The following is a 15,228-nucleotide window of genomic DNA, read 5'->3' as shown; positions in this document are numbered from 1 at the left end:
GTTCCCCCACTGTGCACAACAGGTGTCAAAAAACCGCCGTATTTAAGGCCTGCCGCACACCGAGTCTTGTGTCTAAAGCCGAGTGAACTTTGGCGCAGTGTACAGTGTTCAGCAGCTAATTTCATGAGTGGCCGATAACTCAGCCACTGGTTTTGCACGATGTAGCGATGTCGCAGATTACAGCCAATCCAAATGCACATACATTTTCACACACGACAAAAGTACATGTCCAGTTTTTTTAAACTAGCGAGACCCAGGCGGCCGCCAAGCCATACAAATACAGTATAAACAGTATACATATACATTGATTTTTTACAACAATATTGAATTACCTATATTTATAATTAGATGTACCTTACACGTGCATAGGTACCCGTGGAAGAAATACCAAAGTTTGCAGTCGTCGTCGCCAAAATGCATGTGAGCGATGTACGTCGGGCCAGGCACAACGAAGGGATGCAATGCTTATATCCCCACTCTCGGGTTTATTTTCCCCCACGTCCTCTCTCTGCAACAATCTGCTTCCCCGTTGACTGTCAGTCGTTTTTATGGTTTCATAAAAATGATACAGTACAATCAAAACCACAAGCGCAAAATTAAGTTTCAAGTGAAGCCAGGAGGAAATGTTAGTGGAAGAGCAACAAACATACTATAAGTCATACTTATCCTCACTAGGGGTGCTGGAGCCTATCCCAGCTAACTCCGGGCGTACACCTTGAACCAGCCAATCGCAGGGCACATAGAAACAAACGAGCATTCACACTCACAGTCACGCCTACGGGCAATTTTTAGAGTCTTCAATCAACCTAGCGTGCATGTTTTGGGGATGTGGGAGGAAAGCGGAGTGCCCGGACAAAAAAGCCACGCAGGCACGGGGAGAACATGCAAACTCCACACAGACGAGCCCGGATTTGAACCCGGGTCCTCCGAACCGTGACACAGATGACAAAAAAAGCCACGCAGGCACGGGGAGAACATGCAAACTCCACACAGACGAGCCCGGATTTGAACCCGGGTCCTCCGAACCGTGACACAGATGTGCTAACCAGTCACCCACCGTGCTGCCGGCTGAATAATTATCCATCTCAGGTTTTAGAAATAAAATTGCTCTATTTGGATATACTACTCCCAGAACTTGCCATTTTGCTGATTTGGTAGACCCCATCCTGGGTGTAACCGGTTGATAGGTCAGCTTTAATATGAGCAGTCAAGTTTGCGCTCATTTCTGCATGTGCAAACCTTGAGGAAAGCAGTGCTGTGGTGTATTACTGTACATTTGTGTTATGTAAAGAGATTTAGATCATCAGACGAAGCGACGTCAGTGTTTTTGTTAAACAGCAGTAAATGGAAGAGAAAGCCTCTGACATGACTCTGTTTGTTAGGCGGGGCCATTGACGCTAGCACCCAAAGAGAGGGGGAATTCTTCATGTTCCCTCCCCACGTCACCTCCAGGTCTCCCATGGCAACATCTCAGCCCTTACAGCAGATACACGCACGCTACTGACTCTACCGTTGTACTGTTACATTCCTATCGATCCGAGCCATTTGGGATAGGATGTTGTTTTGCCTTGTAATGCCTTTAGACCTAAGAAATTGTGGATAGAGCCGGAGGGGCTGATTGAAGTTCGTGAAACGGGCTTAGTTACTGACACGGAAAGAAGAAGGACGGACAAAGACTGCCCTCTCTTCAAAAGCAGTAATTACATCGTGTTCGGTTGGAAGAGTTGGTGAATCAAAGTGTGACGTGCACACACGCACGCACACAGCGCACAGCACCCAAAACCAAATGTATTTATTGTTGCCAGGTTACAAACATCACATGTTGGTAGGAAATAAAATGCTTGAATTTTAGTGTTGCGTTTTCATTGTTTAAGAATTGCTCGACTTTGAGGGGAAATGCTTTGAAGTGCAAAATGATTGAACGATAAAGAATTGAATGACATGTCGGGGGAGTTTACAGTTTGACAAGATTTGCATGAAGTGTTACTCATTCAAAGTCGCTCCGGAATCCTTTCAGTTACCTGAGGGCGAGGGATGGGCATCTTTTTGATTTTCCAGATGTGGGTATTTTCAGTTTCAGTTTCACGCTACGCTAATAGGTCAGCGCAAGACAGTGACCTCGTCCGTCATGCCTTCTGTCCCTCAATGGTTGTTCTTCCTTTGTTTTCTTAAATATCTAATTAGAAAATTGGGGGGAAAAAAATCGAATTAGAGATACACGATGGGGCTCGAGAGGGATGATCATTTTATGAAAGTACTACTTTCAGTTTTATACTGAGAATTTTAACAAATATGACAAAAAGTGCTTTAAAAATGCAAATCTCCCCCTTTGATGTGAGGATTTTAATTGTTGATTTGAATCATTCTTTTACCCGGGTAGAATGATTATACAAGCCCAATTTCAATGAAGCTGGGGATGTTGTGTTAAACATAAATAAAAACAGAATACAATGATTTGCAAATCATGTTCAACCTATATTTCATTCAATACACGACAAAGACAAGATATTTAATGTTCAAACTGATCAACTTGATTGTTTTGAGCAAATAATCATGAACTTGGAATTTGATGGCTGCAACACGTTCCAAAAAAGACGGAGAAAGTTGAGGAATGCTCATCAAACACCTGTTTGGAACATCCCACAGGTGAACAGGTGGGTGCCATGATTGGCTAGAAAAGGAGCTTCCCTGAATTGCTCAGTCAATCACAAGCAAAGATGGGGCGTGAGAAAATAGTCGAACAGTTTAAGGACAATGTTCCTCAACGTACAATTGCAAGGAATTGAGGGATTTCATCATCTACGGTCCATAATATCATCCAAAGGTTCAGAGAAATCACTGCATGGAAGCGGCAAGGCCGAAAACCAACATTGAATGCCCGTGACCTGCGATCCCTCAGGCGGCACCGCATCAAAAACCGACATCAATGTGTAAAGGATATCACCGCATGGGCTTAGGAACATTTCAGAAAACCAATGTCAGTAAATACAGTTTGTCGCTACATCCATAAGTGCAACTTGAAACTCTACGATGCAGAGCAAAAGCCATTTATCAACGACACCCAGAAACGCCGCCGGCATCTCTGGGCCCGAGCTCATCTAAGATGGACTGATGCAAAGTGGAAAAGTCTTCTGTGGTCCGACAAGTCCACATTTCCAATTGTTTTGGGAAATTATGAACGTCGTGTCCTCCGGGGCAAAGAGGAAAAGAACCATCCGGACTGTTATGGATGCAAAATTCAAAAGCCAGCATCTGTGATGGTATGGGGCTGTGTTAGTGCCAATGGCATGGGTAACTTACACATCTGCGAAGGCACCAGTAATGCTGAAAGGTACATACAGGTTTTGGAGAAACATATGCTGCCATCCAAGCAACGTCTTTTTCATGGACACCCCTGCTTATTTCAGCAAGACTATGCCAAACCACATTCTGCACGTGTTACAACAGCGTGGCTTCGTGGTAAAAGAGTGAGTGCAGGTACTAGACTGGCCTGCCTGCAGTCCAGACCTGTCTCCCATTGAAAATGTGTGGCACATTATCAAGCGTAAAATACGACAACTGAGACCCCGGACTGTTGAACAGCTGAAGCTGTACATCGAGCAAGAATGGGAAAGAATTCCACCTACAAAGCTTCAACAATGAGTGTCCTCAGTTCCCAAACGTTTATTGAATGTTGTTAAAAGAAAAGGTGATGTAACACAGTGGTAAACATGAGCCTGTCCCAGCTTTTTTAGAACCTGTTGCAGCCGTAAAATTCAAAGTTAATGATTATTTGCTAAAAACAATAAAGTTAATCGGTTTGAACATTAAATATCTTGTCTTTGTACTGTATTCGATTAAATATAGGTTGAAGATGATTTGCAAATCATTGTATTCTGTTTTTATTTATGTTTAACACAACGTCCCAACTTCATTGGAATTGGGGTTGTACAACGGACATCTTCGATGAGTTTTAAGAAAAAGAATTGTGTGCAGAAATTGTCGACACAGGGTAAAAATTATCCATTCAGGCTCAAATATATACATACAGTATATACATCTACTCCCACTTATATTTGGTTAAATTTCTCTCATCAAATTTGACCTTAGCCAGATGCTTTTTGTAGTCCTCAACAAGATTCTGATTGATTCTAGTTGGATATTTGACCACTCCTTTTGGTCGAATAGGTAGATTCCGAGCATATAGGCTTTTAAACATAGTCCAGAAATGCTCAATAGGGTTGAGGTTGGTCATTTTCATGTACAGTTCAACTGACCTATAATGAATATACGTTTACAACGTTTATGTTTAAATTCCCCAGACTATGATGTAAATAACTCCACAAGCATTAACATAAATGCCCAAAATTAAACATAAATGATACAAATATGAAAACATAACATTTAGTTGGTTTGGGCTGACTCGTTCCCAAATTGATTGGAATGAGAGTAACCTCTGCAGGACTCTATTTGCCTAATGTACCCTATTTAGACCCTATTTAATGGTTTATGCCAGTGATTCTCAAAGTGTTGTACAAGCACCACCAGCGGTATGTCTTATTTAGACGCTTTTTGGAGAAGAGAAAGTCCAAAATAAATTGAAGGTTGGGAACTCAATTATTGTGTTTAAAACGAATGGAAGTTGTACGTTATGTGTAGATATAGAAAAACTACATTACGCACTAGTCACTAGTATTAAGGATTTAGGAATAAACATGAATCAAATGAATACTGTTTTGTACATGCAGGAAAGGATACTGCAAGATGATAATCATATATTTGTAGTCTTAAAATGTGCATCCGTCTGTGTGTTGAGCAGTGCCTCCACCGCTGACCTCTCAGGTGGCTTTGAGTCGGATGGCGGCTACCTGAGGAAGAGTCCTGACCAGTACAGCTCAAGAGGCAGCATGGAGAGCCTGGATCCTCCTCAGTCTGCACACCTCCAGCACCATCACACCCACAGTGCGCCTCACCATGCCTACTCCTCCTGCCAACAGCTATCCTCTTCCAGGTTCATATTAACAATAACTATTTTTAATGACGTGAAGCCCAGACATGTAAGACTCTACATTTTACCGAAGCTTAGCTAAAGCCTGGAAACTGAAGGAGGGAGTCCTCAATCTTCAGTCAGCGGTGCTGCCTTTAATGACTGACATGTACAGTAGCTTGGCAAATGATTGCGTGGAGAGAGTCAGCCAACAATGAGTGTAGAAAGTTTCTATATTTAAATCACAAATATTAATTCACAAAGATAACGAAGTCCCTGACAATTTCTTGGCGAGAACATCACACTATCTAGACAAAAGTTATTTGGCCACTTGCTTACTGCATCAACAATAAGTGAATTGGATGAAAATATAGTTGGACCACCTTATTCAAAATCTTCCACTCATCTGGGAAGAGATGAATATTGTTATTGCTTTCAGGGGTTACTCCCTTCAGTCTCCTCTTTCACAGGTAAAATGCATGCTGTATACAACCCCAATTCCAATGAAGTTGGGACATTGTGTTAAACGTAAATAAAAACAGAATACAATGATTTTTACATTATGTTCAACCTATATTTGATTGAATACACTACAAAGACAAGATATTTAATGTTCAAACTGATAAACCTTATTGTTTTTAGCAAATAATCCTTAACTTAGAATTTTACGGCTGCAACAGGTTCCAAAAAAGCTGGGACAGGGTCATGTTTACCACTGTGTTACATCACCTTTTCTTTTAACAACATTCAATAAACGTTTGGGAACTGAGGACACTCATTGTTGAAGCTTTGTAGGTGGAATTCTTTCCCATTCTTGCTCGATGTACAGCTTCAACTGTTCAACAGTCCGGGGTCTCAGTTGTCGTATTTTACGCTTCATAAAGCGCCACGCATTTTCAATGGGAGACAGGTCTGGACTGCAGGCAGGCCAGTCTAGTACCGCACTCTTTTACTACGAAGCCACACTGTTGTAACACGTGCAGAATGTGGTTTGGCATTGTCTTGCTGAAATAAGCAGGGGCATCCATGAAAAAGACGTTGCTTGGATGGCAGCATATGCTTCTCCAAAACCTGTATGTACCTTTCAGCATTAATGGTGCTTTCACAAATATGTTTCCTTCCACATCCTAAAAACATGCATGCTAGGTTAATTGACAACTCTAAATTGCCCGTAGGTGTGAATATATATATATATATATATATATATATGTGTATATGTATATATATATATGTGTATATGTATATATATATATATAATGCAGCCCTATGGGGGGCACAAGTCAGTGCAAACTGTAGGCCGGTCCCAAGCCCGGATAAATGCAGAGGGTTGCGTCAGGAAGGGCATCCGGCTTAAAACCTTGCCAAACAAATATGAGCGTTCATCCAAAGAATTCCATACCGGATCGGTCGTGGCCCGGGTTAACAACGTCCGCCACCGGCGCCGTCAACCTGCAGGGCGCTGTTGGAAATTCAGCTACTGTGGGTCGAAGTCGAAGTCAAAGAAGAAGAAGAAGAAGAGGTGGAAAGCGGGTTCTTCGGCAGAAAGAGAAGAGGAAAACACAGAGCCTAGAACTGAATGTGGGGACTTTGAATGTTGGGACTATGACAGGAAAATCTCGGGAGTTGGTTGACATGATGATTAGGAGAAAGGTTGATATATTGTGTGTCCAGGAGACCAGGTGGAAAGGCAGTAAGGCTAGAAGTTTAGGGGCAGGGTTTAAATTATTTTACCATGGTGTAGATGGGAAGAGAAATGGAGTCGGGGTTATTTTAAAAGAAGAGTTGGCTAAGAATGTCTTGGAGGTGAAAAGAGTATCAGATCGAGTGATGAGGCTGAAATTTGAAATTGAGGGTGTTATGTGTAATGTGATTAGTGGCTATGCCCCACAGGTAGGATGTGACCTAGAGGTGAAAGAGAAATTCTGGAAGGAGCTAGATGATGTAGTTCTGAGCATCCCAGACAGAGAGAGAGTCGTAATTGGCGCAGATTGTAATGGACATGTTGGTGAAGGTAATAGGGGTGATGAAGAAGTGATGGGTAAGTACGGCATCCAGGAAAGGAACTTGGAGGGACAGATGGTGGTAGACTTTGCAACAAGGATGCAAATGGCTGTAGTGAACACTTTTTTCCAGAAGAGGCACGAAAATAGGGTGACCTACAAGAGCGGAGGTAGAAGCACACAGGTGGATTACATCTTGTGCAGACGATGTAATCTGAAGGAGGTTACCAACTGTAAGGTAGTGGTAGGGGAGAGTGTGGCTAGACAGCATAGGATGGTGGTGTGTAAGATGACTCTGGTGGTGGGGAGGAAAATTAGGAAGACAAAGCCAGAGAAGAGAACCATGTGGTGGAAGCTGAGACAGGACGAGTGTTGTGCAGCTTTTCGGGAAGAGGTGATACAGGCTCTCGGTGGACGGGAAGAGCTTCCAGAAGACTGGACCACTGCAGCCAAGGTGATCAGAGAAGCAGGCAGGAGAGTACTTGGTGTATCTTCTGGCAGGAAAGGAGAGAAGGAGACTTGGTGGTGGAACCTCACAGTACAGGAAATCATACAAGGAAAACGGTTAGCTAAGAAGAAGTGGGACACTGAGAGGACCGAGGAGAGGCGAAAGGAATACATTGAGATGCGACACAGGGCAAAGGTAGAGGTGGCAAAGGCCAAACAAGAGGCATATGATGACATGTATGGCAGGTTGGACACTAAAGAAGGAGAAAAGGATCTATACAGGCTGGCCAGACAGAGGGATAGAGATGGGAAGGATGTGCAGCAGGTTAGGGTGATTAAGGATAGAGATGGAAATATGTTGACTGGTGCCAGCAGTGTGCTAGGTAGATGGAAAGAATACTTCGAGGAGTTGATGAATGAGGAAAATGATAGAGAAGGGAGAGTAGAAGAGGCAAGTGTGGTGGACCAGGAAGTGGCAATGACTAGTAAGGGGGAAGTTAGAAAGGCATTAAAGAGAATGAAAAATGGAAAGGCAGTTGGTCCTGATGACATTCCTGTGGAGGTATGGAAGCATCTAGGAGAGGTGGCTGTGGAGTTTTTGACCAGCTTGTTCAATAGAATTCTAGTGCGTGAGAAGATGCCTGAGGAATGGAGGAAAAGTGTACTGGTGCCCATTTTTAAGAACAAAGGTGATGTGCAGAGCTGTGGCAACTATAGAGGAATAAAGTTGATGAGCCACACAATGGAGTTATGGAGAGTAGTGGAGGCTAGACTCAGGACAGAAGTGAGTATTTGCGAGCAACAGTATGGTTTCATGCCTAGAAAGAGTACCACAGATGCATTATTTGCCTTGAGGATGTTGATGGAAAAGTACAGAGAAGGTCAGAAGGAGCTACATTGTGGCTTTGTAGATCTAGAGGGGTGGTGGGGGAAGAATGAGGCTACAGGGAGAAGAGATGGCAAGGGTAGAGGACTTTAAATACTTGGGGTCAACCGTCCAGAGCAATGGTGAGTGTGGTCGGGAAGTGAAGAAACGGGTCCAAGCAGGTTGGAACGGGTGGAGGAAGGTGTCAGGTGTGTTATGTGACAGAAGAGTCTCTGCTAGGATGAAGGGCAAAGTTTATAAAACAGTGGTGAGGCCAGCCATGATGTATGGATTAGAGACAGTGGCACTGAAGAGAAAACAGGAAGCAGAGCTGGAGGTGGCGGAAATGAAGATGTTGAGGTTCGCTCTCGGAGTGACCAGGTTGGATAAAATTAGCTCATCAGAGGGACAGCCAAGGTTCGATGTTTTGGAGACAAAGTTAGAGAGAGCAGACTTCAATGGTTTGGACACGTCCAGAGGAGAGAGAGTGAGTATATTGGTAGAAGGATGATGAGGATGGAGCTGCCAGGCAAGAGAGCTAGAGGAAGACCAAAGAGAAGGTTGATGGATGTCGTGAGGGAAGACATGTTGGCAGTTGGTGTTCGAGAGGAGGATGCAGGAGATAGGCTCTCATGGAAAAGGATGACGCGCTGTGGCGACCCCTAAGGGGACAAGCCGAAAGGAAAAGAAGAAGAAGATATATATATATATATATATATATATACATATATACATATATGGAACAGGGAGGCTGAGGAGTGTGATCCCCCTGTAGTTCGAGCACACCCTGCAGTCCCCCTTCTTAAAAAGGGGGGCCACCACCCCAGTCTGTCAATCCAGAAGCACTGTCCCCGATGTCCACGTGATGTTGCAGAGGCGTGTCAACCAGGACGGCCCTCAACATCCAGAGCCTTTAGGAACTCTGGGCGAATCTCATCCACCTTTGCCACCGAAGAGCTTTTTAACCCCCTCGGTGACCTAAAACCCAGAGATAGGAGAGCCCGCCTCAGAGAACCCACACTCTGCTTCCTCATGGGAAGGCGTGTCGGTGGAATTGAGGAGGTCTTTTAAGTATTCTCCCCACCGACTCACAATGTCCCGAGTCGAGGTCAGCAGCGCCCCATCCCCACTAAACGCAGTGTTGATGGTGCACTGCTTTCCTCTCCTGAGACGCCGGATGGTGGACCAGAATTTCCTCGAACCGTCCGGAAGTCTTTCTCCATGGACTCACCGAACTCCTCCCATACCCGAGTTTTTGCTTCAGCGACCACCAAAGCTGCATTCCGCTTGGCCAGCCGGTACCCTTCAGCTGCCTCAGGAGTCCCACCGGCCAAAAAAGCCTGATAGGACTCCTTCTTCAGCACGACAGGCACCGACCACCTTACGGCCACAGCTCCGGTCGGCCGCCTCAGCAATGGAGGCGCGGAACATGGTCCACTCGGACTCGATGTCCCCCGCCTTCCCCGGAACATGAGCAAAGTTCTGTCGGAGGTGGGAGTTGAAACTCATTCTGACAGGGGATTCTGCCAGACGTTCCCAGCAGACCCTCACACTACGTTTGGACCTGCCACGTCGGACCGGCATCTTCCACCACCATCGGAGCCAACTCACCACCAGGTGGTGATCAGTTGACAGCTCCGCCCCTCTCTTCACCCGAGTGTCCAAGACATGCGGCCGATGACACAACCACATAGTCGATCATCGAACTGCGACCTAGGGTGTCCTAGGGTGTCCTATGGTGTGGACACCCTTATGCTTGAACATGGTGTTCGTTATGGACAATCCGTGACGAGCACAGAAGTCCAGTAACAGAACACCGCTCGGGTTCTGATCGGGGGGGCCGTTCCTCCCAATCGCGCCCTTCCAGGTCTCACAGTCATTGCCCACGTGAGCATTGAAGTCCCCCAGCAGAACGATGGAGTCCCCAGCAGGAGCGCTATTTTCTGACTCAAATTACTCTAATATACTGCATGTCTCATTCCAGGTCCTCCAACAGCATTGACCACCTCCACAGCAAGCGAGACTCTGCATACTCCTCCTTCTCCACCAGCTCCAGCATCCCGGAGTACCTTGCCTCTGCTCCCACATTCAGTCCCGAGCGCTCCTATTCACTGGAGGCTGTGCCCCAGAGAGAAGGAAGTGGAGAGATGCAACAAGCTGGCATGCGTTACATCCGGACAGTTTACAATGCCCAGCAGGGGCTCTCTCAAGAGCAGGAATTGAGCTCTCCGTCGGCTGTATCACTACGTAACAGTGATTCAAGGAGTTGGGAAGGAGTGAAAGGAGGGCAAAGCAGAGATCCACCAAGTAAAGTACCATTTTAAGGAAAGCGGTCATTTTGGCTTGGGGGCATTAATGATTTTGGTTAACCCTTGCTACCTGCTTTAATAGGTAGAGTCTGTTACCGTGGCAGCAGCAGCGGAGGTAATAGCAGTAGTGTGCTGGCTGCAAACAGGCACAGTGTAGGTGCGATATGGGCTCCTGGAACCAGTCACAGCTCTTATGAGAACCTGAAGGGGGCACCTGCTCCGCCGCGACGCAGCGACAGCTTTGCAGCCATCAAAAACCATGAGAGGCCCAACTCTTGGTCCAGTGTGGAGCAACCCCGGGCAGTTAATAGGTGAGGCGGTTGGCTTTTTCAGAAGGAATACATTTTGAATGAACGCTGATTTGACACATTTTTGAGACAACAGCATTTACTTCATGGCAAAAACATTTAATTTTATTTTATTGAATATCCTTGAACATATATGCTGTTATTTGACTTTGTTTGAGTATATTGTTACATACAAAATGCCTTTTCATTGCAAGTGAATGTCATTCAATTTTTGAAAAAGTAAAACAAAACATTGATTTGAGGGATCTTGCATATGGCGCCATTCCACTTAGCACCACCCCTGACTTGCAGTGTGGGACCGTGATTTGGTCTCCTTCTCTAGGGCAGTGGTCCCCATTCTTTATTGCTCCACGGTCTGGTGTATTTTCACAGACCGTCGTAGCTGCTGTACAGCAAGACAGAGACGCCTGTATGCCCCACGGAGCCCATTACGGCGATGTCTCATCTTCGGCCCCTTTGCGCACCAAGCAGACACGGCCGTCGGCTTCCGTGAGTGGCGCCATTCAGGGGAACAGACTCGTAGCTGACCTCAACTTAACTGAGAAAGCAACGAAGTTACGTTTACTGAAAAGATTGGTTCATTTGCGTTTGAACCTCCAGCCTCGTCTACCGCCGCCAAATGCTGGGTGGTGCGCACAAGTGCACTGATACAGTCGAATCGTTTGCTCTTTTAATATTTTCACCTGCGCAACACTTATATGCACCTCTGTGTTTAATGTTATCTTCTTGTGAAAATGAAATGTAATCTAATGGATCGTGTTCCACTCAGATCTCTGCAGAAGGGCTCCTATCATCACTCCAGTGGCCCAGTTGTCTCAAGTACAGGTATGAAGAGGTCCTCTGCATTTTTTCATTTTAAGAACAGAAATGAAGAGCCAAATCTGCCACTTACTCAGCTATATCAATATATAAAACATATTTTACCTTATCTGCGTTTGGCTGGCGACTAGTCCAGGGTGTACCCCGTCCCTCGTCCAAAATCAGCTGAGCTAGGCCCCTGCTCATCCCTGACCATAAGGAGGATAGTGGTATAGAAAATGATTGATTGATATTTTACCTTATTGTAATTTCAGCTAAAGGCTCGTGCATCACTGAGGGTCAGCTCCACACGGTCATAGAAAAGAGTCCAGAGAGCAGCCCCACCACAAAGCCCCGGCAGGGCTTTCCCCTGCCAGGGTCACCTTCTGGACCTTCCACAAGCCTTTCAAGCCCAGTTCCCCCATCAGGACGCCTCATTCTGCCCACAGGAGTGTACCCTCTACTCCAACCTGAGTCCCACTATGCACAGATACCCAGCGCAAGTCCCATGTCACCATCCTTGGGAGTCGATCCCGCACTGGCCAAGGACAGCAACCGGCAGCAGGAGCAAAGCCTGGAGAACGCCAGAGGGCAAGAGGAGGAAGCAACTGAGCAATGGAGAGATGGAAAACTGACAGCTATTGAAAAAGGTCATCAAATGAACATTTCATTGCCATACTCCAACTCCGTTGCTCCAACAGTTGCCACATTGCAGTGCCGAGCACATGAGTCGGACAGGTAATGATTCAATTGTCTTTTGAGTGTCAATAGAAGACATGTAACAGTGTAAATGAACTAAATGCATGTTTTCCCCTGGACCCTCGCTTGCCCCTCTGACTATTAGGAATCAACAGGAGGATAATCATTTTGGACACAACAGACCCTTTCCTACTGCAGGGAGATCCGAGAGCCAGGCAGGGGCCAACATGTTTCATCGACAGCAGGGGTCTCAGTCTCACAGCCCCCATCACCTTCAGTTGCATTCTAACCAAGGACCCCGCAACCAAATGTTACAAGAACAAGATTTACGAAGTCCCCAAACTCAGTCAACTCCAGCTCTTGGGTCCCAGAACTACCAAGAGCGGAGGGACCCTTACACAACTGGACAGCCTGAGGGCCAAATTAGAAGGTATGTACAGGTTGAAGGATGACTACTGGGATAAGACTTTCTAATACATTGAGGTTCCTTCGTCAAAGGTTTTTAGAAAGAGAGTAGAACCTCTCAAATCGAATAACCCAAAGGTCGTACAATTATAAATTTGACTAATCTGAAAACTATGCCTTCATATAAAATTTGGTGGTTCCTGGTAAATGCCTTGTGAGACACCAGCATATCGTGCAAGAACTCTTAAGGGTTGAACGTCTTCCGGGTTTTTTTTTTGTTATTCAACGCTAATCTGATGTTGACTAATCGATGAGGCCATTTATATATTTGAAGTTGTCACACAACTGTTTGCCTTTTGCCTACAGATGCAAGCTCATACTCCCCACCATAGACGTAGCTCCCTCCCGTCCCCGGATGCAGTCGCCCCACCCTCGACTCACTCATCCAATCACTTTCATACACCTTCATTGCCTTGAAGGCAGTCGGAATTTGTAAAAGTCGAACTCCAGTTCCCGAAACACAACTGCAGGGTCGCTACAGTACTGTATTTTTTTTTTTTAAACATAGGAGGGACTGCTTTGCAATCATGTATTGTAATGACCCTGCTCGTAACTGTGTTAGATGTCTTTCTGCTGGAATTCGATATATTCGGACTGTCTGTGAGGCAGATTTTGGGTGATTGAGTCAGGGGTTGGTGCGACTGGAATGAGGAAGAGGAGGATCATCAGCATGTGTCTACGGGGTGAAGGCTTGAGTGTTTTGTTTTTGGTGTCGTTACAGCTGACAGTTGTTGATCGACCACAACCCGTGCTTATTCCAACTGAAATGCTCATTTCAACTGAAAGGCAAGCAGACGCTACAGTATATTCTCTACATTTTCTCTGTTCCAGGAGGGCGTTCGACGAGTTAGCTAACTGACAGCTTGACGCGAAGACTTGGGCTGTTCGTCGGCTAGTGTTAGCGAGTACCTTTTCAGATGGGCATGCATACTGTAGCTGTTGTGCTTTTGTTAGATTTGAGGATAGGCTATCATATTTTGCTACCAGTCTCAGATATCTCCACACGGTTTAGGCGGTGCTCGGTTGCTGCGCGGACCCACCGCCTGTTGATTTCAGGCACATGATGTTGATTGTAAGCGTCATTTGGGCAGCGTTAAAGATGACACGTTGACTACTCGAATAATTGGTTCAGACGACAAGCAGTACAGAGGAAAAGAAAAATAGATGATCTCACATTCAAAGCAATAAGACTCCAGCCTAACTGTCATTATCCAAGAGCATTTTCTTGTATTTACATCTTACCATTTGTTGTGTACGTGGTGCTGTCTTTTGTCGGCCAGTGCCCCAATACCCAGCAACTGCCCGTCCCAAGCCCAGATAAAAACCTAAATCAAATGGGTGGATTGTGTCAGATCGGGCGTCTGGCTGAAAAATAAAATAAAACTGCACAACAAATTATGCGAGTGACTCGCTGTGGCGACCCTTGATGGGAACAGCTGAAAGTCGCAACAACAGTGTTGACTTCTTTGGACACTAGTGTGACAAGTAAGAACCTTAACAAACAAGATCTGGGAGTCCATCATGAATAAATTGAAGTCTGACTAGCTCCGATATGTGACTGTTTCCATGGCAACATACATAACTAAAGACAATGTCAAATACAGACATACAATGCACTTATTAGTTTCAGTAAGCTCCATTGCTACTTGTTTCCCCCACGAGCAGGGGTCACCAACCTTTTTGAATCTGAGAGCTACTTTTTGGCTACTGAAGGGATACTAGTTTGATACGCATAGGGATGGGTGCCGAAATCGGTGCTTAATTCGGTCGGTACTACCAAGGTCACTCACGTTCACGACAAACCGGCGTGGATCGGAAGTATGGCGGAAAAATAACGACGCGGCGAAGGTAGCTTCTGGCTAACAAGTGGCGGGGCAGGAGCAGCAGACGGCTAAAGGCTGTTTAAGTATTCTTTCGGGGTCCATCCATTTTGTGAGCCGCTTCTCCTCACGCGGTTCGCGGGCGTGCCGGAGCCTATCCCAGCTGTCATCGGGCAGGAGGCGGGCCCGGTACACCCTCAACTGGTTGCCAGCCAATCGCAGCGCACATACAAACAAACAAACAAACAACCATTCGCACTCACAGTCACACCTACGGGCAATTTAGAGTTTTCAATTGAGCTAGCATGCATGTTTTGGGGATGCGGGAGGAAAGCGGAGTGCCCGGAGGAAAGCCACGCAGGCACGACGGGGAGAACATGCAAACTCCACACAGGATTGAACCCCGGTCCTCAGAACTGTGAGGCTGACGCTCTAACCAGTCGGCCACCGTGCCGCCTCTTTCGGGGTCACGGAGTGTTAGATGGAGCACGCCGAGTCTAACAAATGGGTTTCAAGTCCAGCATTCATGTAAGAAAATCTTTAGTAAATCA

At 45.8% G+C, this 15,228-nt stretch overlaps 1 protein-coding gene across 8 annotated transcripts in view; it reads left to right on the top strand.

The window, feature by feature from the left end:
* Positions 1-15,228, top strand: part of shroom3 (shroom family member 3) — an 83,160-nt gene that overhangs the window by 44,550 nt on the left and 23,382 nt on the right. For 7 of the 8 annotated variants that reach the window (XM_061798895.1, XM_061798892.1, XM_061798891.1 and 4 more), the window contains 6 exons: positions 4,799-4,990; positions 10,263-10,585; positions 10,670-10,898; positions 11,665-11,720; positions 11,969-12,431; positions 12,538-12,822. In XM_061798895.1, the coding sequence (XP_061654879.1) occupies positions 4,799-4,990; positions 10,263-10,585; positions 10,670-10,898; positions 11,665-11,720; positions 11,969-12,431; positions 12,538-12,822 (1,548 nt within the window). The remainder of the gene's footprint in view (positions 1-4,798; positions 4,991-10,262; positions 10,586-10,669; positions 10,899-11,664; positions 11,721-11,968; positions 12,432-12,537; positions 12,823-15,228) is intronic. The other variant, XM_061798896.1, reaches the window with a different exon arrangement.

Source organism: Phyllopteryx taeniolatus, chromosome 15, assembly GCF_024500385.1.
Source record: "Phyllopteryx taeniolatus isolate TA_2022b chromosome 15, UOR_Ptae_1.2, whole genome shotgun sequence".
Classification (NCBI taxonomy): Eukaryota; Metazoa; Chordata; class Actinopteri; order Syngnathiformes; family Syngnathidae; genus Phyllopteryx; species Phyllopteryx taeniolatus.
The sequence above is the reverse complement of the archived record's forward strand: the minus strand, read 5'-3'. Positions and strand labels throughout refer to the sequence as shown.